The sequence below is a fragment of the Vigna umbellata genome, chromosome 8 (assembly GCF_029865625.1).
Source record: "Vigna umbellata cultivar VRB3 chromosome 8, Vumbellata_1.0, whole genome shotgun sequence".
Classification (NCBI taxonomy): Eukaryota; Viridiplantae; Streptophyta; class Magnoliopsida; order Fabales; family Fabaceae; genus Vigna; species Vigna umbellata.
Window position 1 is genome coordinate 13,880,672 of NC_142172.1, and position 27,054 is coordinate 13,907,725.

The window sequence follows — 27,054 nt, forward strand, 5'->3', positions numbered from 1 at the left end:
GAATCACATCTTTGAAGGGTTGTTCAAGGTTTTCTTTAAGGGTTCAAAGGTTTAATGGTAGAAAACTCTACGCAACTTGTTTGGATACCACCATGTGTTTGGATTAGTGTGAAGGTAAGGGTAGGATATGATTTTAAGGGCTATTCTCATCAGATGGATATATTATGGTCCAAGGGGAAAGAATTATCCCTTGTGTGCATCACTTACACAACACCAATGTTTGGCACTCTCATGATATATTCTTTCATATTTTTTTTGTCCTAAAGAAGAGCATTTATTTGTTTTTTTCAAGACATTTTTCAATTTTAGTAAGATCTTTGGGACTTATTATCTCCTCTGAGATAGTATCCCTAAAAACATTAGAAATGTTCCGTTTGATGATCATAAAACTTATGCTAATTGAGTGATCTCATTTCTCATAATCTCTCATTTCTTTAGAGGTATTAAAGTCGGTAAGAGAATTGAGTTTCTCAATCCTTAACACAAGGTCAAGATCCATCCAACCCATAACAATTTTCATGTTCTTTTTTCAGTCTTTAAAACTTGCTCTATTAAGAACTTAAACAAAAGTTAGATTAGGAGAAATTGAAACAATAGTAACTGAATTATTGAGAACAAAATAAATGATATAATTATGCTCACATTATAAACAAATTTTCAATAGTTTTTAAAGATTGAAATTAAAATTATTTATTCTAAATTTTGATATATTTTTATTTTTAGACTTTAAAAATGAAAAATAAATAATTCTTTTAACTCAAAAGTATTAGTATTTTAGTTCAGACTAAAATTTGAATTAGAATATATAAAAATGAAATAAACAATTCAAATATCAAATATAAAACAATTAGAAAATTAAAAAAAATCACATGTAACATATCTTTTAACATTCTTGATAATATATTACTAACAGAAATAATCAAATTAAATTAAATTCTTAACAACTAAAACTTAGGCTAACGGGAGATCGATTTAAAATATTTTAATAAAAATTAAGACGAAAAACATATTAAAACTATAGGATAAATAATTTAAAACTTAAAAAATAGTTTGTTACAAATTTTTATTGTGTTTTTAGACGTAGAAAGCACAAGATAGGAGGATGTTGATATATTATGGAGAGTTATTATTTTAAAAATGGTTGACGTTATATAATGACATTGAATGAGGAGTTATTATTTTATAATAGCCTGAGATAATTGCATATAGGTAAGAAAAACAAGATTTGAAGACAACTAATAATTCTCAATTCCAATTCACGACAGAAGAATCATTTGAAGAATCCGAAAAATATGAAAACATTAAGTGCCATTTCATGATGTTTGAGCAGTTTTAGGAAGAAGCCCTTTTTCTCTGCATGCATCAATTGCTTCAGTATACATATCTTCCACGCTGTATTTGAATTCAAATCCCAAGTCTTTGAGTTTCTTCGAAGATAATCTTACCGCCTCCAATTCATCTCCAATCTTCTCAAACCTAAAAGTCCCATGGATTAGACATACACTTTGGTTATTCTTTATTCAAACACATGGTGTGCAGGTAAACCTAACCTGATTAGAAATATGATATTTAAATTTGGTGAGAGACTTACTCAGTGGGAACCTTGTACTCTGGGTATTTTTTGTTAATTAATTTTGCAATCTCATGAATAGTAACGTCACGTGCATTGCATATGTATCTTCCTTCTGCTTTTGCCTCTTCGAATAGAAATATGTGAGCAAGACAAATATCTTCTATGTGCACGAGTTTACCCTGTCTTATGATCCCATAATGCTCCTCTCTTCCTTCATATATGTCAAATTTTCTTCAATCAGATCTCACAATATATTATCTATTCATTTTCATATTAATAACTTTATTCATTTTCATATTAACTATCTTATAAGTAAGGAAAAAGGTGATAAAAAGGAAAATATATAATTAGTTCTTCAATAAATTTGAGTAAATTTACCTAGGATAGGGGAAAGTGCCGTGATTATGCTAGATGGCATCGATGGAGGCAGAAATGGGCCAACAACAAGAGTCGGAAGGATAGTGATGAAGTCCATTCCATTCTCTTTCGCAAATTTCCATGCTTCTTGCTCTGCAAGAGTTTTAGAAACGAAATACATCTACATTCAAACCAAGTTAAACAAAAAAACATTATTTTTTTTATAGCACATAAAGAAAAAAATCATTGCTAATTGCATTGAAGAGATTAATGGTTTAATTATATTTTATGCATATGTTGATTTGTATCTTTGTTTAATATGAAAATTGGATAATGAAAGAGAAAAAGTACTAACCCAACCGGGCATCTTTACTCTTCTGCATAACTCAACATCAGTCCAACAGCTCTCATCATACAAAGGCTTTTGGTGATCAGTAATATGTGTGGTTATGGCCGAGGATGTGTAAACTAGCCTTCTCACAGTTTTTGCCTTCTGGCATGCTTTCATGATATCTATCACTCCCCTTATTGCAGGCTTTATCACTTCATTCTGCATTTCCAAAACCACATTATAATTATCATTCACTCTTCGTTTATAAATTCATTTTAGATCATAACAAGTTATTCTAAATTTATCATTGATGATGTAGAAATGAAGTGTAAAGTTACATCTATCAAAATCAGTGTATATCAGTATATTTTAAACGCAGAGCTAAATCCAACACACACAAAACTCATTAGAGAATAAGGTTATAGAATGGATGAGTGGACCTCAGGATCTTTGGACTCAAAGTCAATGGGTGTGGCCACATGGAAAACTCCAATGCAGCCTTTAATGGCTTCATCAAAGCTTCCCTCTTCTGCTAGGTTAGCCTTCCACAGTGACAGCTTGCTCTCTGCACCTGGTATTTCCAGCAAGGGCTTCACCTTCTTCATGTTATCTACAGGGTGCACATGCATAATAATAGAGTTATGATTACATATAAAACTATCAACTTTTTTAATTTCATTACTAAAACAAGTTTTGAATAGTAATTTATACTTAGTAATGGTCACAATTCCCTTTCGTACTCTTTCTTTTTTTCTTTCTATGCCTTTAATGATAAGCAGACATGTATTCATTATATAAAAAATACATCTTTAAAATATGCACAAGAAAGAGTCTTTACCTTATAAATAATTTATGAAAACTTATTTCAGTTTAAAATGAAAAATTATTGTCTTTTTTCTCTTAAAATTGTGTGTAGAAATGCTTTTCAAAACAAATCTAAAGCTATATATTCTCAGTGTTAAATGCATGCGTGTAGCCATGACTTGTTTTCACTTTTAACAATGTTATAAAATCAAGTGACTCATAAAAAAAAGTTGACATGGTTTGAACTACCTTTTGGATACCCAGATAAAACTTTGCAAACTTGAGACTAGAATGAAACCAGAAATTCAAAAGGGTAAACAAAAAGAGGTATTTTAGCCTGTGATATTGATGTTGGAAGATGAAAAAGATGAATTTAGAGAGTGATGGAGGAAAAGGAACCTGGGTCAACAACGGTGGCTCGAACCGTATAGCCACGCTGGATGAGTCTCATGACAAGCCATGATCCGATGAAACCAGAGGCTCCCGTGACACAAACGGTTAAGGATTCTGAATCCATTGTTCCAGCTTCTCAAAAACTATAGAATGAAACCTTCCCTCTTTGTTGGTGATGAATTGGAACATGTTGGGTAGTAGGAACGTTTTATAGAAGCTGTGTTTTTGAAAGATTCTCACCTAACTAGGCTTTCACCTAACTAGAATAAACTATTCAGATCCCGTGGACGTATGTTTGAATAAAATATCATAATCAAAGGTCAAAAGGGTCGTTGGTTGGAAGTATTATTTGATGGAGTTGTTGAAAGTAAGGTTATCTCAAAAACATAATGGAAGTAGATGCGAAAAATGACAAATCAAGTTCATGACCTGTGATGATATTTTACTAATGAGGGTTAGAGTTACACATAATACAAAATAAAATAGATATAAAAGAATGAACTTTTACATTTAAAAAAGTATATATATTATATATAATAAATTTGTATGCAAAAATATAATTTTTGTTTCTTCTTATATATGAAAAATGTTTAATGAACGCCTTCACGTGGGGGAACAGTAGCTGTACGTCACTAACTGACGTGGTGCCGAGTGTGCAATTGAAAATTTGCATAAAATTAGGTGTTGCCATTTGCCCCTTCGGTGGACTGCGGTGTGAATTTTTTCCTGTTGGTGTGTACGGTGGCTCTTAAACTGCTCACAACTTTATCAGTGGCCAGTATCACGAGAATGACTTCACGGCAGTATTGTGGGTTTGCGGAAAAGCTTAGCAGTGATCGGTGTGGTGCTTATCCAAGAGCTGTTCTCCCTGCACCTTTCAATTCTCATTCTGTATCTCCAAATTTTTCATAATGCCTTTGTTTTCTTGCCGTCTTCGTCAATCACGGGCAGTCGTCGTTCATGACGGTGGTGGTGTGGTGCTCTTGGTGCTGTTGGATCTCGTCTCCCGTGTCACGCCTTTGTTTTCTGCACTAAGGTTAGTCCGTTTCTTTCTCTACTCATTTTCATTGCTCGTTTCCATTGAATGTTAATGTATGAATATTCGTTTGCTTTTGCACCAAACTAGACATATTTCTCTAGAATATTACGTAAATGGACAAATTTTAACCAAATATAAAGTCGTGGGAGCCAAAACGACTTTAAATGAAGAAGTCGTGTTCCCTGCACGACTTCACACTGTGCATTTGACCAGTGGTGAAGTCCTGCACCCCAAAAACGACTTCTGGGTCCGGTAATCGATTACAAGATAGTGGTAATCGATTACACATTGTTGAAATCGTGATCTCCTGCACGACTTCAGTTTAGTAGGCAAAAATGCTTCTGGTAATCGATTACGACACTTCTGTAATCGATTACCAGTGTTTTAAGTGTGCAAGAACCACCTTGGTAAGCGATTACAAGCTTGTTGTAATCGATTACCAGTGTGTTTTGGTTGGTTTTAGAAAATTTATTTTGCAGTTTACATATTTTATGTACTGTTTGTGTTATACGAAAAAAGAAATTGTGGTTATTATTTAATGAATGAAGATAAATTTGAAGAAAAGAGAAAAGTAATATTAATAAGAAATATTAATAGTAATAGTAATATATTAATAATCGATTTTATTACAATTGGGTAAGATTAAGAAATAACTAATGATGAAATGGACAATTTCCCCTATGATGACCTTCGTTGCGGCAGTAAGAGCATTTTTTTGGCTTATCTGGATTGGATTGATCCATTTCATTATGAAGCCTATTTGTAGATGGTCTTTCAGATGCCTTGCGTCGCATTTTAGGATCTGGTATGAAGTTTGGACCTGTATGTGCAGACCAATAACCTTGATTTTGGATTGGGTGAAATTGTACTTCATATGCCTTAAAAATGTTGTTAAGACTGTACACTGGATCGATTACTTGGGTTAGTGGGATATGCGAAAATGCACAAACAGCAATGACATGATGACATGGGAGACGAGTAGCCTGGAAGTGACCACAATCACACCACCATTCATTTAGGCTGACCTTATAGGAAAGTGGAACAGGGCGGTATTGGTGAGGTGTTGAAATTTCCTGAACATCAAATTCAGAATTTTCACAGTTGTAGCGATGAACATGAAAAAATGCGAATCGTTGTTGATTTTTCCTAATGATGTCAAGCGATTTGTTCAGGAATTGGTGTCCTGCTTGTAGCATATAGTTCGCCTTTAATCCTCGTTCAACAAACCATGATTGTGTCCTCTCAAATGTTGTCCTGATGAGAGAACATATTGGTAATGAACGTGCTCCCTTTAAAATGGAGTTGGTGCACTCAGCAAGATAAATGGTCATATGTCCATATCTTCTCCCTCTATCAAAAGTCTGAGACCATTTTTTTAATGGGATTTTATCTATCCAATCAACTTGTTGTGGATATTGGTTTCTTGGTGCAGTAAGTTTTGTCGTGACAATTGGTTGCTTGACCTCATAAGTTGTAATGACGTAATATATAATTAAAGTTTAGAATAATGTTACAAAATTATAAAAGTAGAAGAGTATTAAAAAATTTTGTAGTAGTACCTATATTGATGAATTGTTTTTTGAGGTCATGATTTTTGAATTTGTTGTTGAAGTTGGATGATAGATGACGTATGCAATAAACAGAGTTCAAACCATCTTGTTCCCAACCAACTTCTTCTGATCTTAAGGCCGATAGGATACCCTTTCCTCTGTTAGTGATGATGCAAATATTTTGTTGAGGGCAAACATGTCCTCGAAGTAGTTGAAAGAACCATATCATGGCCTCCTTTGTCTCACCTTCTACAATGGCAAAGGCCAATGGAAAAAGATTTCTATTGCCATCTTGAGCTATGGCGGTGAGCAAAGTTCCATGATATTTACCCGTTAGAAATGTACCATCAACTTGGAGAATGAGTTTACAGTATTTGAATCCTTGTATGCAAGGACCGAAAGACCAGAAAACTCTTTCCATAAATAGCAATTATTGTCGGTTTGTCCATCAATCTGCACTGGAGAACCAGTGCATTGTAAAATTGTACCTGGGTTTGCATCCTTGACGGCATGCAACCACCTCGGCATGTGGTTATAAGAGTCTTCCCAATCTCCGAACACCATAGCAAGAGCCTTTTGTTTAGCGATCCAAGCTTTTCTGTATGACACCAGAATATCCGAATCGAGCTTTAATATCTGCAATCAAACTCTTGATTGGAACGGATGGGTTTGTTCGGACTGAATTTGATATGATCGCGGCAATGTGAGTACTATCGAGATTTGTATGATCTTGAGATAGTATGGTTGAGAAACACGAATGTTGTCCGTCGATATTCTTAACTTCCCAATATTTACAGACTTTGCTATAAGCTGCCGTCAAACGTCATTGACAACTGTTGTGGTATTCCACACAACGAATAACATAAATGTTGGGCTTCGATTCAACAACGATGTATTTGTAACCGTTGGTGATGTGATAATGTTTGATTGCAGCAATAGTTTCGTCCTTTGACTGGAACTGCATACGTTCATTCAACTCTGGAATGACATGTTCAGATGAGGGTGTGATGTGGTTGTCGTTGTTGTCATCTTCAAGTATGTTATCTAGTTTATCATCGGTGCTGAATTCATCAACATTATCTAATATCAAAGGTTGTTCGTCAATGATGGCAGTGGATTTTGGATGAGAAGATGGATTGATGAAAGACTCATATATATAATGAAGTTTCAATAAAGAAGGTTACTTTCTGCATTGTGGGTGTTACGGTTTGAAGTAGGGAAATACTGGACAATATAGTAGTGTCATATATGTATATAGGGTTGCATGCATTCAGTAACTTATAAGCTATGTATAGTATTACATTTATTTGATTCCGTATAAAGTAATTTGCAGTGTGGTCTGATATATCATAAGTTTTTCATGACACGTTTTTTGTATTAGTTATAGATGTTGAGAGACTAATTTATTTTTTTGTTGTTAAGAAATAAATAATTTACTATTTAGATATATGAAAATAATTTAGAACTTCAATAATGTAAATCTAAAAAAATAAAATTTTTGAAATAGGATTTAAATTTAAAAAAGATGGAAAAAGTGAAGTCGTGCGAGGGTACACGACTTCACCTAATGAAGTCGTGCACCTACTGAAGTCGTGTAGGGGGTACACGACTTCACCTATTGAAGTCGTGTACCCTCCCCACAACTTCCCTTTTCCCATTTTTATTTTTATTTACATCTTTTTTAATTACAAAAATTAGTTTTTGACTCTAAAAAAATGCTTAAAAAATGAAAAATATGTTTACAAACTTAAATACATTTAATTTAAAGAAAAAAAATATTTGGCCATGTATATGGTCTAATAATAATTGTAATGATAAGAACGTATTGTGATGATTTTTAATTGACATTGTACATATGTACTTCACCTTAGGCTTTGACCTTTGGTATTAGGTGTGTTATTCATTATGCATGCTTTCCTATTCATTATGCATGCCTTTCTTCACCTTTGTAGATTTTAAGATTCCTTCATAAAGACCACTCATTTGGATTTGGAACTGTGCATCCCATCTTCTCAAGAAGGTGAAGTTGTCCTTGTTTGGGAATTAATGCTTCGTCCACAAATTGGTGGAGGGAACCTTACTACCATTGCATACCCTTTCGAATTGTTTGTGCCATCACAAAGCACTTAATTTTTTTTCATTGCTTTTACATCCCAGTTTCACCCAAAAAATTTGAAATGGCTTCTGCCCGTCAACTTCCCGTTGATATGTCCCTTCTACGTCTTCAAGACAAACACATTGTGAATGCAATTTGGGAAGGCAATGAACGAGTTATTTACCCTCGAAGACATGCAATCTGGATAGCAAACCATGTTAACGAACTTGATGAAAGAATCATGAATCTTCTACAGGCAGCGGGGTTTACCCATATTTTGAAAGCGTCAAATATGGAAATAAATCACCAGCTAGTGACTGCTTTGGTTGAGAGGTGGAGAATTGAGACTCATACTTTCCACTTCCCTCTTGGTGAAAGTACTATAACATTGGAAGACGTTGCACTACAACTGGGGCTTCCAATTGAAGGTCATGCTGTCACTGGCATCAGTAGTGGTCCTCTAACATCTTTTTGTCAACAACTACTAGGAGATGTTCCTCCTGAGAACAGTGTCAGAGGCAATAGAATTAAGTTGTCTTGGCTGAATAACACTTTTCGCCATTTGCCTCATAATGCCACAGATCAGGTTATTCAACAATACGCTAGAGCGTATATGTTGATGATAATTGGCAGCATCATGATGTCAGATACATCTGCAAGTATGGTGCATTTTATGTATCTACCCCTTTTGGCTAACCTACAAAATGTTTCAAAGTATATTTGGGCATCCGCAGTGCTTTCCTGCTTGTATCGTGCCCTTGATCATGGGACTAGGATTGACCAAGACAATATCGGAGGGTGCATGATCTTCTTACAATGCTGGGCATGGGAAAGAATAACATGTATTTCCCCACAAATACTTGAAGTCACACAAGAAGACATTTCTTCTGGTGCAGTTTTTCCCCTGGCGAAAAGATGATGTCGAACAACACAGTCAATATTTCATGACACGACAATTGTACAACAATTTCGTCAAAAGATAGACGACCTATCACCTAGACAGGTATTTTTGACCTCTGCACTTAATGTTGGTGTATATATTTTGTACAAATGTGGCTTAATTTGTTTTTAAACAAAAACTTCAATACTTCAGTTTATATGGACACCGTACAGACGTGATGACATTTGTCAAATCATTCCAGTCAAAGTGCCCCATACTTGTCGGGCAGTTGTGCCTTTGATATGTTTCTCTGTTGTAGAATACCAACAATCAGACTGTGTGATGCGTCAATTTGGATTTCGACAAAATGTCCCCCATCCACCAATGAATCTAGATGAGGAACATAAACAAGATATGAGAGGACGCGTAGATTGGAATTGGCAAGAACACTATCAACAATGGATTGCATTATGGAATGACCGGCATAATCGTGTATTTAACAGTATTCCATTCCAAAACAATGGTCACTTGCGCGATGAATCCGAGTACATGCAATGGTATATAACTCGTATAATCCGTTATATTGCTCCCATAGAAATTCAACCGACGAAGAGGTACTACAATATCCCTACCTTTTAAATTATGAAAGCCTTATTATCTTGCGATCTTCAATCAAACATTGTCTTAAGCAGTATGACATGGAGCACGAACAACAGTTCCCACCGCCATCTGCATACCATGCATCACCACCGTATCATGATCCACAGAGGTATGCTTCTGACCATCTCAACTATCAACATCCATCTCTGAATTCAAGGTTCGAACAACACATCCCACCGACATCAACATATCCTCAGGTTGAGACCTCTTATTTCGCCTTTCCACCTACAACACCGTTCAGTGGAGGTCCATCATCTTTTAGTGGAGGTCCTTCCAATTATTTTAGAACCTCGACAATGACTCCACCATCTTCATACCAACACGCTTCTTCGTCACAAAACGTGTATCGACCGACCCTTGATTTCCAATACCTGCAACAGTCCAATGAAAGTCATCCTAGTGATGAAGACCAACACACGCACAATCCTGCACTACAACAACAACAAAGGCGAGACCAACGACAACGACGAAGACCAACATGTGGGACTGGAGGACATAGATAGATTGCCTCTTCAATTTATTTATAATTATGTACTTTGTCTATATTTTCTTAATTAATCACAAATATATATATCATAAGAAACTTTTACAATTGATGCTCATTTGATGCTCATTTAACGGATAAGATTGAATTGATACAATTTTTACAACTTTAGGACCCAATGTCTTCATTTTTAAAATCGGGTACTAAACAGAAATTCACCTCTTAACCTGGGGACGAAGTAAGTATTTAAGCCTATATATATATATATATATTTGTTTTGACATGTGCAATAATAAATGAAAAGGATAAAAGTTTCTTATGATATATATATTTGTGATTAATTAAGAAAATATAGACAAAGTACATAATTATAAATAAATTGAAGAGGCAATCTATCTATGTCCTCCAGTCCCACATGTTGGTCTTCGTCTTTGTCGTTGGTCTCGCCTTTGTTGTTGTTGTAGTGCAGGATTGTGCGTGTGTTGGTCTTCATCACTGGGATGACTTTCATTGGACTGTTGCAGGTATTGGAAATCAAGGGTCGGTCGATACACGTTTTGTGACGAAGAAGCGTGTTGGTATGAAGATGGTGGAGTCATTGTCGAGGTTCCAAAATAATTGGAAGGACCTCCACTAAAAGATGATGGACCTCCACTGAACGGTGTTGTAGGTGGAAAGGCGAAATAAGACGTCACAACCTGAGGATATGTTGATGTCGGTGGGATGTGTTGCTCGAACCTTGAATTCAGAGATGGATGTTGATAGTTGAGATGGTCAGAAGCAAACATCTCTGGATCATTATACGGTGGTGATGCACGGTATGCAGATGGCGGTTGGAACTGTTGTTCGTGCTCCATGTCATACTGCTTAAGACAATATTTGATTGAAGATCGCAAGATAATAAGGCTTTCATAATTTAAAAGGTGGGGATATTGTAGTACCTCTTCGTCGGTTGAATCTTCTATGGGAGCAATATAACGGATTATACGAGTTACATACCATTGCATGTACTCAGATTCATCGCGCAAGTGACCATTTTTTTGGAATGGAATACCGTTAAGTACACGATTATGCCGGTCATTCCATAATGCAATCCACTGTTGATAGTGTTCTTGCCAATTCCAATCTGCGCGTCCTCTCATATCTTGTTTATGTTCCTCATCTAGATTCATCGGTGGATGGGGGCATTTTGTCGAAATCCAAATTGACGCATCACACGGTCTGATTGTTGGTATTCTACAACAGATAAACATATCAAAGGCACAACTGCCCGACAAGTATGGGGCACTTTGACTAGAATGATTTGACAAATGTCATCACGTCTGTACGGTGTCCATATAAACTGAAGTATTGAAGTTTTTGTTTAAAAACAAATTAAGCCACATCTGTACAAAATATATACACCAACATTAAGTGCAGAGGTCAAAAATACCTATCTAGGTGATAGGTTTGTCTAACTTTTGACGAAATTGTTGTACAGTTGTCGTGTCATGGAATATTGACTGTGTTGTTCGACACCATCTTTTAGCCAGGGGAAAAACTGTACATGAAGAAATGTCTTCTTGTGTGACTTCGAGTATTTGTGGGGAAATACATGTTATTCTTTCCCATGCCCAGCATTGTAACAAGATCATGCACCCTCCGATATTATCTTGGTCAGCCCTAGTCCCATGATCAAGGGCACGATACAAGCAGGAAAGCACTGCGGATGCCCAACTATACTTTGAAACATTTTGTAGGTTAGCCAAAAGGGGTAGATACATCAAATGCACCATACTTGCAGATGTATCTGACATCTTGATGCTGCCAATTATCATCAACATACACGCTCTAGCGTATTGTTGAATAACCTGATCTGTGGCATCATGAGGCAAATGGCGAAAAGTGTTATTCAGCCAAGACAACTTAATTCTGTTGCCTCTGACACTATTCTCAGGAGGCACATCTCCTAGTAGTTGTTGACAAAAACATATTAGAGGACCACTACTGATGCCAGTGACAACATGACCTTCAATTGGAAGCTCCAGTTGTAGTCCAACGTCTTCCAATGTTATAGTACTTTCACCAAGAGGGAAGTGGAAAGTATGAGTCTCAATTCTCCACCTCTCAACCAAAGCAATCACTAGCTGGTGATTTATTTCCATATTTGACGCTTTCAAAATATGGGTAAACCCTACTGCCTGTAGAAGATTCATGATTCTTTCATCAAGTTCGTTAACATGGTTTGCTATCCAGATTGCATGTCTTCGAGGGCAAATAACTCGTTCATTGCCTTCACAATGTGTTTGTCTTGAAGACGTAAAAGGGACATATCAACGGGAAGTTGACGGGCAGAAGCCATTTTGCATTTTTTGGTTGAAATTGGGATGTAAAAGCAATGAAAAAAATTAAATGTTTTGTGATGGCACAAACAATTCGAAAGGGTTTGCAATGGTAGTAAGGTTCCCTCCACCAATTTATGGACGAAGCATTAATTTCCAAACAAGGACAACTTCACCTTCTTGAGAAGATGGGATGCACAGTTCCAAATCCAAATGAGTGGTCTTTATGAAGGAGTCTTAAAATCTGCAAAGGTGAAGAGAGGCATGCATAATGAATAGGAAAGCATGCATAATGAATAACACACCTAATACCAAAGGTCAAAGTCTAAGGTGAAGTACATATGTACAACGTCAATTAAAAATCATCACACTATGCATGCAACCCTATATACATATATGACACTGCTATATTGTCCAGTACTTCCCTACTTCAAATCGTAACACCCACAATGCAGAAAGTAACCTTCTTTCTTGAAACTTCATTATATATATGAGTCTTTCACCAATCCATCTTCTCATCCAAAATCCACTGCCAACAACTCTCATTCTACTCTAATCTTATTTTTTCTCCCGGACATCTATTTCCTTATGGCATCGGGGAACTTTGCACCATCGCAAATCATTGACGAACAACCTTTGATATTAGATAATGTTGATGAATTCAGCACCGATGATGAATTAGATAACATACTTGAATATGACAACAACGACGACCACATCACACCCTCATCTGAACATGTCATTCCAGAGTTGAATGAACGTATGCAGTTCCAGTCAAAGGATGAAACTATTGCTGCAATCAAACATTATTACATCACCAACGGTTACAAATACATCGTTGTTGAATCGAAGCCCAACATTTATGTTATTCGTTGTGTGGAATACCACAACGGTTGTCAATGACGTTTGAGGGCAGCTTATAGTAAAGTCCGTAAATATTGGAAAATCAAGAATTTCGACGGACAACATTCGTGTTTCTCAACCATACTATCTCAAGATCATACAAATCTCGATAGTACTCACATTGCCGCGATCATATCAAATTCAGTCTGAACAAACCCATCCATTCCAATCAAGAGTTTGATTGCAGATAGTAAAACTCGATTCGGATATTTTGTGTCATACAGAAAAGCTTGGATTGCTAAACAAAAGGCTCTTGCTATGGAGTTTGGAGACTGGGAAGACTCTTATAACCACATGCCGAGGTGGTTGCTTGCCGTCAAGGATGCAAACCCAGGTACAATTTTACAATGCACTGGTTCTCCAGTGCAGATTGATGGACAAACCGACAATAATTGCTATATTATGGAAAGAGTTTTCTGGTCTTTCGATCCTTGCATACAAGAATCCAAATACTGTAAACTCATTCTCCAAGTTGATGGTACTTTTCTAACGGATAAATATCATGGAACTTTGCTCACCGCCATAGCTCAAGATGACAATAGAAATCTTTTTCCATTGGCCTTTGCCATTGTAGAAGGTGAGACAAAGGAGGCCATGATATGGTTCTTTCAACTACTTTGAGAACATGTTTGCCCTCAACAAAATATTTGCATCATCACTAACAGAGGAAAGGGTATCCTATCGGCCTTAAGATCAGAAGAAGTTGGTTGGGAACAAGATGGTTTGAACTCTGTTTATTGCATATGTCATCTAGCATCCAACTTCAACAACAAATTCAAAAATCATGACCTCAAAAAACAATTCATCAATATAGGTACTACTACAAACATTTTTAATACACTTTTACTTTTATAATTTTGTAACATTATTCTAAACTTTAATTATTTATTACGTCATTACAGCTTACGAGGTCAAGCAACCACCTGTCACGGCAAAACTTACTACACTAAGAAACCAATACCCACAAGTTGATTGGATAGATAAAATCCCATTAAAAAATGGTCTCAGGCTTTTGATGGAGGGAGAAGATATGGACATATGACCCCTAATCTTGCTGAGTGCACCAACTCCATTTTAAAGAGAGCACGTTCATTACCAATATGTGCTCTCATCAGAACAACATTTGAGAGGACACAATCATGGTTTGTTGAACGAGGATTAAAGGCGAACTATATGCTACAAGCAGGACACCAATTTCCTGAACAAATCACCGACATCATTAGGAAAAATCAACAACAATCCGCATTTTGTCATGTTCATCACTACAAACGTGAAAATTCTGAATTTGATGTTCAGGAAATTTCAACACCTCACTAATACCGCCCTGTTCCACTTTCCTATAAGGTCAGCCTAAATGAATGGAGGTGTGATTGTGGTCACTTCCAGGCTACTCGTCTCCCATGTCATCATGTCATTGCTGTTTGTGCATTTTCGCATATCCCACTAACCCAAGTAATCGATCCAGTGTACAGTCTTAACAACATTTTCAAGGCATATGAAGTACAATTTCACCCAATCCAAAATCAAGATTATTGGTCTGCGTATACAGGTCCAAACTTCATACCAGATCCTAAAATGCGACGCAAGGCATCCGAAAGACCATCTACAAATAGGATTCATAATGAAATGGATCAATCCAATCCAGATAAGCCAAAAAAATGCTCTTACTGCCGCAACGAAGGTCATCATAGGGGAAATTGTCCATTTCGTCATTAGTTATTTCTTAATCTTACCCAATTGTAATAAAATCGATTATTAATATATTACTATTACTATTAATATTTCTTATTAATATTACTTTTCTCTTTTCTTCAAATTTGTCTCCATTCATTAAATAATAACCACAATTTCTTTTTTCGTATAACACAAACAGTACATAAAATATGTAAACTGCAAAATAAATTTTCTAAAACCAACCAAAACACATTGGTAATCGATTACAACAAGCTTGTAATCGCTTACCTGGGTGGTTCTTGCACACTTAAAACACTGGTAATCGATTACAGAAGGGTCGTAATTGATTACCAGAAGCATTTTTGCCTACTAAACTGAAGTCGTGCAGGGGGGTCACAATTTCAACAATGTGTAATCGATTACCACTATCTTGTAATCGATTACAGGACTCAGAAATCGTTTTTGGGGTGCACGACTTCACCACTGGTCAAATGCACAGTGTGAAGTCGTGCAGGGGGGCACGACTTCTTCATTTGAAGTCGTTTTGGCTCCCACGACTTTATATTTGGTCAAAATTTGCCCATTTACGTAATATTCTAGGCAAATATGCCTAGTTTGGTGCAAAAGCCTCGAAACTAGGATTCAGTTCAGTCTATACATAAAGTGATTTATTTGATGGGTAAAAAGGAAACTCATCATTATTGAATCATTAATTCACTCACACCAGTACATGAAGGGGTACTAACATCTTCTTGGAGATGCAGGCTGATATTTAGGAAGAAGGAAGAACACCTTTTTATCCAAAGTTGTATGATAATTTAATCAAGTTTACAATAAAATTAACTACCTTTTTTTTAAAACTAATTTAACCAAGATATATTTGCCAAAAATGTATAGAAAGTTGAGAAAGACTTGTTTCCAAACTCTCAAACATACATAGGATATTTTATGCATAACATCTTATAATAAATTTACCCATTGGATATTACTTGATAAAAACTTGTCTTCCACCGACACTTCCAAAAAAAATGTATCGTATCTAAATTATTTTGTCATATTCTCGTAAAAAGTAATGTTAGAAACACACCTTAAAGAGAAATAAGTCAACCCTAATCATGTAATAAAATTTTATATTGGTGTGACTTGATCACTAATTGTCATATTTAATAACACTCATTTTTATAATAACCATTTTAAAAGTAAGGGAAAATAATGATAGGATATTTTTTTTTCATATTTTAATTATGAAATTGAAGTAAATTACTCATTTAAATACGTTATCATTCATTTGAAAATTTTAAAAAAAGTTGTACTTTTCACATTTAATTTAATTTAATTTCAGTTTCAATCAAATAGCTATTTAAGTATGCAGCCATAAACCAAATTTGGTCAAGAACCAGCTAAACAATCACAATAAGCAGAGAAATGCCTAGGGGTTGGTAGTTTGATAGCAAATTTCTGCAAAAAAATAAAATTGCAAAAATAGGACTTAGAACAAAAAGTAGGGACAAGCCATAATCAAACTGAAAAATAGCCATAATCAAACTAATCAAAGGGTTGGGATTGAAAGGAGATGTCATTGCAAGATTTGTATCATCCATCATTTTATTTGCCATAGTAGCTATGTTGATCTACCTTTGTTCTATCTATGTATAAAGACTATGTTTGATAGGAGACTAAAGGTGTATGTGAGAAGAAACAGACGAGAGAAGTAGTTAGTTAGTTATTGGGTCAGTAGCCTAACTGTTTTATCAGTTAGGAAGGGAGATGTATCTGTTAGGAGGTCAAACTTGTATAAATAGCTAGAGAAGAGAAGGATAGGGACTCTTGGTTAATTCTTGTATTTGAATCAGACTTGTAGTCTGCTTGGGGGAGATTAGGCTCCCACGTTCCTATATTCTTGTATTCTTTCTTGGTCTCTATAAATCAGAGGAGGTTATTCAGTATTCTGGTGGATTCTGTGTGAGTTAAAGTGTGGGAAGCTTATAGGTTTCATTACTCGAGACCTATCATTTGGTCCGACCTGCCGGATACAAACGAATTGGAGAAAACGCGAAGATGGAGAATGCGACGGAGACAAGGCTTGAAGCCATTGAGATTACGATGGAGGGGATGAAGGCTGAATCTGCGGCGGTACGAAGGGACCTTCAACAAATAATGAGGATTTTGGGAACGCAAGGCCATCACGGTCCTCAGGTGGAAGGGAGTTCAGAAGATAGCTCCGTTAACGATAATCAGCATAGGGGACCCAGAGTGATTGGAGTCGGCGAAAATGATGGAAAAGGGGGAGAACAGAAACCGTGGAGGAAGAGGGTAGAGTTACCGACCTTTGAAGGAGAGGAGCCACTCAGTTGGCTCAATCGGGCAGAAAGATTCTTTGACCTACAGAAAGTAACGGACGACGAAGAAAAGGTGGAACTCGCATATGTGAGCATGGAGGGGAGTGCGGCGTACTGGTTTACGTTTTGGAAAGAGAAGGCCCGAAATCGATCGTGGGATGGCCTGAAGACGGCCATGATTAATCGCTTTGGGAAGGGATTCAGAGGCACGGTGTTCGAGCGATTGGCCACTCTACGGCAAGAAGGCACGGTGGAAGAATTTGTTCGGAGTTTCGAAACGTTGATGGGGCAGACGAAAGGGGTACCGGAGGAACAGGTGTTAGGGTATTTCTTGGCTGGGTTACGGGAAGACGTGAAGGGACAGGTGCGAATTCAGAATCCTTCTGAATTAATGGAAGCGATGAGGATAGCAAGGGATGTGGAAGACGCGGCGCTGCGAGTTCAAGGAGGGCAAGCAAGTGGGTTTAAGACGAACCCATACGTTATGCGACCCATCGGAAATGTGACGCGAACGGAGCCGGTGAGAACTGCGACGACCCAAGTGGTGAAAACGGAGGGTGGAGGAGTCGCGAGAAGAGAGGGAGTGGCGTCGAACTTGGTGACGAGAGGGAGCATTGCGACGGCCGGTGACGGTCGAACCAGGGCGGTCCGTAACTTGCCCTATCCTGAGTTCCTTAAGAGGCGAGAAGAGGGTAGGTGTTATCGATGTGGAGGGCCCTTTGCCCCGGACCACCGGTGCACAGAGAAGAGCCTCAGAGTGTTGTTACTGGCGGAGGACGAAGACGAAGGAGAGACGGCGGTGATTGACGATACAGGGGAGAAGACGATAGAGTTATCGGCGTTTTCAGCTGAGGGGTGGACCGGTCCGAGAACTTTGAAGCTGATGGGAACGATAGGTGAACGGAGGGTGGTAGTGTTGATCGACAGTGGCGCCAGTCACAATTACATCAGTCGGAAGGTGATGGAGGAATTGGGATTGACTGTGACGAACACTCCGGCATACTGCGTAAGCTTGGGTGATGGCCATCGGAGGGAGGCGCGTGGTCGGTGTGACAAGGTAACAGTGCAGTTGGGGGAAGTCGACGTGGAAGAAGATTTTTACGTCTTTGATTTAGGAGGGGTGGATATAATTTTGGGAGTTGCATGGCTGGCCACATTAGGAGAAGTGAGTAGTAACTGGGGTAATATGACTATGATTTACAAGGTGGGGGACAGGAAGATATGCATTAAGGGTGACCCATCCCTATCGAGACAGCTGGTAAAGGCTGAGTCACTGTTAAAAGTGGTGGATGCAGAAGCGGGGGCCATGGTGTGGAGTTTAAGTAGAGTGGAGGCAGATGATAGTAGTGAGTGGGAGACAGATTTGACCGTGGGACAGAGGGGGGAGTTAGTGACTCTGCTGCAGACCCACTCACACTTATTTCGAGGTTTGCATGGCTTACCTCCGACACGTGTCCAGCAGCACCGTATCCAGCTCAAGGAGGGCCATAACTCTATAAATGTAAGGCCTTACAGGTATCCTCATCTCCTCAAAAGTGAAATTGAAAAGCAAGTTGAAGAAATGTTGAGAGCTGGAATCATACGTCCCAGCACAAGTCCATTTTCGAGCCCAGTTATATTAGTGAAAAAAAAAGATGGAAGTTGGCGTTTTTGTGTGGACTATAGGGCGTTAAACAAGGCGACCATACCGGATAAATTCCCCATACCAGTGATAGAGGAATTATTGGATGAACTCACGGGTGCCAGGTACTTTTCTAAGATTGATCTCAAGTCCGGGTATCATCAGATACGTATGGAGGAAGAAGACGTGGCTAAAACTGCATTTCGCACCCACCAAGGACATTATGAGTTTCTAGTGATGCCCTTTGGCCTCATGAATGCCCCGGCAACTTTCCAAAGTACCATGAACGACTTATTGCGGCCCTATTTGAGGAAGTGGGTTTTAGTATTTTTTGATGATATCCTCATTTACAGCCCCAGCTGGGAGGATCATCTGAAGCAGCTGAATCTGGTGATGCAAACGCTGGAGCGAGATGGATGGGTGGCAAATCAAAAGAAGTGTGAGTTCGGGAGAAGAAAAATTCGTTACCTGGGCCATCAAATTTCAGAAGGAGGGGTGGAGATGGATGATGAGAAGGTAAAGGCCGTAAGAGAGTGGGAAGAACCCAGAAATTTGAAGGCGTTGAGAGGGTTTTTGGGCTTAACCGGATACTACAGGAGGTTTGTGGAGGGGTATGGCAAATTGGCCAAACCATTGACTGACCTATTGAAGAAAGGCAAATTTGAATGGAACGAAGGGGCGAGAGAAGCGATGAAGCAGCTGAAAAATGCGATGACTGCTGCACCTGTTTTGACTCTACCAGATTTTTCCCAAGATTTTCATATTGAGTGTGACGCGTCGGGAGGAGGAGTTGGGGCTGTGCTGACTCAAAATAAGAAGCCAATTGCGTTTTACAGCAAGGCTTTATCCGAGGGAAACCTCAGCAAATCCATTTATGAGAAGGAGTTGATGGCCTTGGTCTTGGCCATTCAACATTGGAGGCCATATTTGGTCGGGCGGAGGTTCACGGTGCATACAGACCAAAGAAGTTTGAAATATTTGATGGAGCAAAGGATCACTACACAGAGTCAGCAAAATTGGATGGCAAAACTGATGGGGTATGATTTTGAGGTGGTATATAAAAAGGGAAGCACAAACAGGGCAGCTGATGCCCTTTCGAGGAAGCATGAAGGAGAGCTGGAGGGGAAAGAGTTGAGGGCGATATCCAGGCTTTTTTGGCCAGATTTTGAAGAGGTGGTCAAAGAAGTAGAGGAGGATGCAGAGTTACAAAAGGTGATTGCTGACTTGAAACGGGATCCCAATTCCCATGTGTCATATACGTTGGAAAATGAACGATTACATTACAAGGGTCGATTGGTGCTGTCGGCCAAGTCAGTTTGGATCCCAAAATTGCTGGGTGAGTTTCATGTAACAAAAATGGGGGGACACTCGGGAATTTATAGGACTTATAGAAGGATAGCTCAGTCACTGTATTGGATGGGCATGAAGAAGATGATAACAGAGTTTGTAACCAGCTGTGTGGTGTGTCAGCAGCATAAGTATCAAACATCATCACCACAAGGATTGCTGCAGCCCTTACCCATTCCTCAGGCAATATGGGAAGAAATCAGCTTGGATTTTATTGTGAGACTGCCTAAGTCACAAGGATATGATGCAATCATGGTGGTCGTAGATAGATTGAGCAAGTACGCTCATTTCATGGCACTAAAACACCCATATTCAGCAAAGACCGTGGCGGATGTGTTTACCAAAGAGGTTGTAAGATTGCATGGGATACCAGTTTCTATGGTGAGTGACCGAGACCCTTTATTTCTGAGTAATTTTTGGAGAGAGTTGTTTAAAAAACAAGGGACACAGCTCAAGATGAGCACAGCATATCATCCGGAAACGGATGGGCAGACGGAGGTTGTGAATCGCATAGTGGAGGGATATTTGCGTTGTTTTTGTTCTGAACAGCCCAAGAGTTGGTATTTGATGTTGCCTTGGGCAGAGTTTTGGTACAATACGAGTTATCAGGGGGCAGCCAGGTGTACCCCATTTGAGATAGTGTATGGCAGGCCTCCTCCTTCTTTCAGCCGTTTCATTCCGGGAGAAACTCCAGTTGAAGCAGTAGCTCAGGATTTGATGACCAGAGATGAGGCTCTCAAGCAGCTAAAATACCATTTGAGTCGTGCTCAAGATTTGATGGCACAGCAAGCGAATAAAAAGAGAAGGGAAGTTGATATAAAAGTGGGAGATTGGGTCTATCTGAAAATCAGGCCACACCGACAGCTTTCAATGCCAACCAGGTTGCATCCCAAACTTTCTGCAAGGTATTTTGGGCCGTTCAAGGTACTGCAGCAGGTGGGAAATGTAGCGTTTAGATTGGAATTACCTGGGTCAGCAAAGATACATTCGGTGTTTCACGCATCACAATTAAAGAAGGCAGTGGGGGATCGAAAAGTAGAAAAGGCTCTGCCCGAAGAGTTGCAAGCAGAGGGACCTACTTTTTGGCCAGCAAAAATTCTGCAACAGAGGCAGATACAGCAGGATGGGGAGTCAATTCAGCAAGTATTAATAGAATGGCAGACTGGAGGTGAAGAAGGAGCAACTTGGGAAGATCTAGCCACAATAAAAGATCAGTTTCCAGACTTCAACCTTGAGGGCAAGGTTGAAAGTGGGGGGGGGGAGTAATGATAGGAGACTAAAGGTGTATGTGAGAAGAAACAGACGAGAGAAGTAGTTAGTTAGTTATTGGGTCAGTAGCCTAACTGTTTTATCAGTTAGGAAGGGAGATGTATCTGTTAGGAGGTCAAACTTGTATAAATAGCTAGAGAAGAGAAGGATAGGGACTCTTGGTTAATTCTTGTATTTGAATCAGACTTGTAGTCTGCTTGGGGGAGATTAGGCTCCCACGTTCCTATATTCTTGTATTCTTTCTTGGTCTCTATAAATCAGAGGAGGTTATTCAGTATTCTGGTGGATTCTGTGTGAGTTAAAGTGTGGGAAGCTTATAGGTTTCATTACTCGAGACCTATCAATGTTCTTCCTTTGTAAAGACCTCCAAATACTCAAAATGAAGTGTCAAAACAAACTGGACAGCAAATAGATGGTTACACAACTTACTTTCTTTCATTCCACTAGTGTTTTCACCATTTAATCATCTTAGTAACCTAAGATATCTTATTTATATATAGATTATGTTAACATTCTAGTGTGTGGATTCAATTTAGTTATCAAGGAGTTCAATTTATCAACACTCAACTAAGTGACGTGCTTCATATAAAAAGGTCAAACACACAAGCAAGCTATGGAAAATGAAGACCATAACCAATATTTTTATACTTAGAACCAAGGTTTGGCATCATAAGTGTGGTTTACAAACCAGAAAGTGGCCCTTTTTTGCTTACTTCACCTCTCTATCTAGGTAAGGACCAAATCCAAATGCCTATACCAACAAATGCCACTTGACTTTGCCTCTAGAGTTCTAATAATGGAAATGAAAGATAATTCTTTCCATTCGGAGGACTAATACCAATAAGTGGTTAATAACACAAACTAATGAAGAAAGAAAACTTTATGAAACCGTATGCATGACTGGTACTTATATTTTGTAATAGGTTTATTCTAAAACTGATCTAAAAACTCAGAACAAAGATTTGTCTCATTTTCGTCACCCTAAGTTCTCACTTCATTCGCCTTCAAAGTCAAGAGCAAAACTGTAGACTCTGGGTGATCAGCTGCATTGAAAGCAAAAATAGATCCCCAGATATATCAGAAGATACAGAGCTCTCTAGGAACTTTGCTACTTCAGCCTTCAAAGTCATGGCCAGGAACTTGCATGATGGATCTTCCCATCTTGTCCAAGCTTGAGTAGTTATTCTTTTTGTGTATATTTCTGGAATTTCTTCTCAGTCAGCTTTGATTCAATATTTATACACTGGTTTTGTTTGAAGTTTTTGTGCAAAAACATTAAAACCAAGTTAGCCAATTCATTCTACAAAACTAAACTACTTTAATTCTCTTAAATAGGCTAGAATTAAGCTGAAAACCATAAAACAGAAGTCCACATCAGCTTAATGCTTTTAAACTAATTCTAAATGGATAACTAATGTTAACTAAAATGTCCTAAGGAAGAATTGTGCAGAACTAATCTGTATTAGCCTATTCTAGTGAACAATTATGCTTAATCCTAATTGTTCTAACTAAAAAGCGAAACAGAATGCTTAACTATTTAGACTATTCCAATTAGTCTAAAAACTAGAACCTCAAACAAGAATTGTTCTAAATTCTAACTATATTTAACTAGTTGTTGGGAGTCACACATCGATTAGAGATAAGGCCAATTCATAGTTTATAAGTGGGTGTAAACCTCACCCTATAAGCCGGTGGGGTTGAGTTAGGGCTTAAAGTCTACTTCTAACATGGTATCAGAGCCATGGTTAGAGCCTATCCTAGCAATATTTGTTGGTTGCTAGGCATATTGTTCCATCCACTATCGGACCACCCATTAAAATGTCTAATCCCACGCTCGAGATGTATATACCTCGGTGTGAGAGGGATGTGTTGGAAGTCCCACATCGACTAGAGATAAGGCCAATTCATAGTTTATAAGTGGGTATAAACCTTACCCTACAAGCCGATTTTTTGGGGTTGAGTTAGGCTTAAAGTCCACTTCTAATACTAGTACTACCTAAAGTAATCTAGTCTATACTATCCTACACTAAGATTCACTACTAATTACACTAATTAATACTTAAACTAGATTATAAAGCTAGTAAACTAAAATCTAATCTGATCGTGACACTAAAACTGAAGTTAAACTAAGAAACTAGTATCAAGACTAAAATTCTACTAACCTAAACTTTTTCTAAGACTAATTCTAAAACTAACCGTAAAACATGCTAAAAACATCAAATTTAAGCTAGATTTATAAAACTAACCTAAAGTGCTTTATAACCTAAGCAAAAACAAAAAGAGCAACACACTCTCTAAAAAGAAAAACGAAACCTCCTAAAAAAATATGCATTTTTAACTCATCCTACTAGTCTAACTCCAAACTCCACATGACAATATAGTTCTCTAGTTCAGGCTTCCAAACTTCCAATCGCTAAAAATACTCCAAGCAATGATGTTAATCAATGATGTTGTTTCTCAATCAAACAACATCACACATGTTATGTGTGCCACGCCATTCTTATTCATGCGCCTCCTAAACACCTTCAATTATTTTTCACCACTCAACATTTAGATCTACTCTACCATTATTCCATCAACAACTTCCAACTCAATTTTATCTTTTAAACTACATTTTATTCTTAAATTTTAACAAGTTAGATTACAAGTTTTGTTCAACAAAAAGTTAGATTACAAGTTGATTGACATGGCTTATCCCCTTTCAGAAGCTAACATACTGATTAATATTTTGTTCAACAAAAGTGATACAAACAAAAGAAGAGCAGTTGAGCCACGAGCTAAGTTACATAAAATCTTCTTTATTAGAGCATATATATAGTTATCACTACTAAGCCCAATCAGAATTCAAAACTTGTGTCATAAGCACCCAAGCATTTGGAAAAACCTTCCTTAAAAGGTAATTTTCAAGGGGAAAACACAGCCACTTGAGTACTTCACCAAGCATTTCATACAACTCAATGTAGAACTTGACAGCCTACAATACCCAAGTTTTAAAGCCCTATAACGCCTAGAGTCTAACCAATAGTAGTTGCAATATCCCTGCAATAGCCAATCTTAAACAATGCTTTCAAAAAGACAAGGTTATTGTATAATGATCCATAAAAGTCATCACATTCCCATGGTTCAAAATTAGAACACTATCACTTTGTCAATTAGTTATCCTAGTTTTCCACTTGAACAACGAGGCTGAAGTAATTAGAACACTTTATCAATGAATTTGCATGCATTGAACTCAATTCTACACAAAATAGTCCATTAATAGTGTGCTACATATATATGTATAAACACACTGTCACTTAATTACAACAATCAATACATACATATATTGTTATATGATGATCATTCGTGGTTCATGTCATAGTTTTAGAATCATGGCACTGATATAGAAGCAATATCACATGCAAAACCTTTCAAATAACAACAAATAACAACTACAGACAATAGATTAAAGTCTATGAAGTGTGACCATCTCACAAAAACACATGAACATCATACTCACGCATGGTGCAGAAAAGTCTCAACCCAACATTCATATAAGAATTTTCACATACAAGTTGTTTGTGTGCCTCATTTAATTCAGAAAACCAACCAACTAGGCACATGTGCAGAGCTATATAAAACATTCATTCCCCCAACAAAGAACTCACCTCCACGATAGGGCGTTCTCGAAACTGTCCCTTGATGACAACTTCACGACACCACCACAGCGGCACAGAATGCAGCAACCACAGTCAACCAATGTGTGCTTCAACAAAAACCCCTCACCAGTAAAATGAACCGTTAACGACGCACCACCCAGCCTCTTGGGCCGACACCAACGTCCTCCTCACATCGCCTACTAAGCTCGCCACCTCAACTGATCGCCACCACCCAAAGAACCAAACGAATGTTGATTAGGATGAGCAAAGGGGAAACAATTTTTCTTGGACAACAAATTCGAGAGCAATGCACTGGTTTGGGAATCAAGAGACGAATTAGGGCTCAAAGAGAGGAACAAAGGCTCGAATAAGTGAAACGGGGAGAGGAAAAACCCAATTTTTCATCCTAAGTCATCGAAGAACTTACCAGCGGCCTAAGATCCGCCGCTAAATAAATACACTAAACCATTACCGACAAACACTGCAATTATGTCGTCCCTCGAAAAATTTGCAGGTAATTAACAATTATCGACGGATCAGAGGTTGTCAGTAAAGATTTGTTGATAATAAATGTTTTTCTTGCATACCAAATAGGTAACAATAAGAAACAAAATAAAAATACAAATTAGTGATAGTCTTGACATTAAATGTTAAATCTTTCTCAAAAAGGTGGTGTTATATAAAAAATCAGTGTATAAAAAAATTATAAAACTATAAAATTAGGTGGTTAGCTTGAAAAATCAAAGCACGAGTAAAATTTAAAATATGATGTTTCAACTATTCTATTTTGCTCAAGTGTTTCAACCCAGCTGGTTTGTTGTGTAATTCCTTCACTATTAAAATAATTTATCATATTAAATTCAGGTCCGTTGTAAGATCTTGTAGTCTTGATGGTTTTGAAAAACTCTTTTGTAAAGAGGCAACAAAATTGATTAAGTGAACACAAGTTTCAGCTTCGTTTTTCACCAGATAGATCCAAGTCTATCTATGTCCATCTAAAAAAAAAAGAAGAAGAAGAAGGCCCAAATATCAATTAAATCAAAAGATTGATCAACAAGAGAAGAACTATTAGGAAATGGGAATCTCGTTTGCTTATACTGGATATAATAGTGCTTGATTCGTGACAGACAACCAATTGACAGAGTAATTTTTATTGAACATTTCTACCGTAGTGTGCAAACTTTCGTAGTATTAAAATTCCTTAAATTTTTCTTGTCAAAATTCAGGGGACCATTTTTCCTGTAGCAATTGGCTTCAATATAACCATATTTACAGCAAAAAGAATAGTTATTAGAGGTAGCAACATTTTCAAATCCACTAATGCAAGGATGCTATTTCCAATAATCTGCCATTCCTATTAGGTTACAAAAGAGAAAAATTTAGAAATAGGAGGAACGGGTCCATAAGAAGAACATAGGACCTTATATTGTTGTATTGATCGTTCAGTCCCCTCAAAAATTGCATAGCCTCAAAAATTGCATGTAAGGTCTGAAATTATCTAATTCATCTCAAATGGTTCTCAAAAGATTTCCCCAGAAGAATACTCAAACTCTCATCTCACTCGATTCATTATTATTCTTAAACTCATTCCTTTATTCTCAATTTAGAAACACGCGTTTCAATCTATCCAAACAGTTCACATGACTTGTGAATTCAGTCCAATACCTAATTTATCAGTATGAATTATGTTGTTAATTTTTTACCATCAACCCGAAAATACTAAATACAATCTAGGTTAAACCTTTTCTTAATATAAAATATAGCCAGGAAAATTAT

The 27,054-nt window shown here is 37.5% G+C and overlaps 3 protein-coding genes and 2 pseudogenes across 3 annotated transcripts; 2 read left to right on the forward strand and 3 right to left on the reverse strand.

Moving 5' to 3' along the window:
* Positions 1-1,204: 1,204 nt before the first annotated feature.
* On the reverse strand, positions 1,205-25,792 carry LOC124822461 (dihydroflavonol 4-reductase-like). Its single transcript, XM_088096292.1, has 7 exons — positions 25,288-25,792; positions 3,465-3,887; positions 2,702-2,871; positions 2,286-2,480; positions 1,952-2,111; positions 1,592-1,784; positions 1,205-1,476 (listed from the first exon to the last, which is right to left on the reverse strand). Exons 2-7 carry the CDS (start codon positions 3,580-3,582, stop codon positions 1,314-1,316), a joined length of 999 nt encoding a protein of 332 aa, XP_087952418.1. The 5' UTR covers positions 3,583-3,887; positions 25,288-25,792; the 3' UTR covers positions 1,205-1,313.
* LOC148194060 (uncharacterized) lies at positions 5,151-6,575 on the reverse strand. The gene is made up of 2 exons (XM_088097099.1): positions 6,393-6,575; positions 5,151-5,858 (listed from the first exon to the last, which is right to left on the reverse strand). Exons 1-2 carry the CDS (start codon positions 6,573-6,575, stop codon positions 5,151-5,153), a joined length of 891 nt encoding a protein of 296 aa, XP_087953225.1.
* LOC148194061 (uncharacterized) lies at positions 10,310-11,419 on the reverse strand. Its single transcript, XM_088095917.1, has one exon. The coding sequence runs from the start codon at positions 11,417-11,419 to the stop codon at positions 10,559-10,561; it is 861 nt and encodes a 286-aa protein (XP_087952043.1). The 3' UTR covers positions 10,310-10,558.
* On the forward strand, positions 13,076-14,245 carry LOC124844152 (uncharacterized; annotated as a pseudogene).
* On the forward strand, positions 14,280-15,106 carry LOC148194062 (uncharacterized; annotated as a pseudogene).
* Positions 25,793-27,054: the final 1,262 nt, after the last annotated feature.

Bases quoted from the DNA above. Each gene is read 5' to 3' on its own strand.
- LOC124822461 (XM_088096292.1), bottom strand. From the start codon at position 3,582: ATGGATTCAGAATCCTTAACCGTTTGTGTCACGGGAGCCTCTGGTTTC. The intron at 2,872-3,464 runs GTTCCTTTTCCT...TGCACCCTGTAG, and splicing joins AGCCACCGTTGTTGACCCAG to ATAACATGAAGAAGGTGAAG. The intron at 1,477-1,591 runs GTAAGTCTCTCA...TGGGACTTTTAG, and splicing joins GAGTACAAGGTTCCCACTGA to GTTTGAGAAGATTGGAGATG.
- LOC148194060 (XM_088097099.1), bottom strand. From the start codon at position 6,575: ATGCCGAGGTGGTTGCATGCCGTCAAGGATGCAAACCCAGGTACAATT. The intron at 5,859-6,392 runs GTACATTTCTAA...AAATGGTCTCAG, and splicing joins ACTCATTCTCCAAGTTGATG to ACTTTTGATAGAGGGAGAAG.
- LOC148194061 (XM_088095917.1), bottom strand. From the start codon at position 11,419: ATGTTTATCTGTTGTAGAATACCAACAATCAGACCGTGTGATGCGTCA.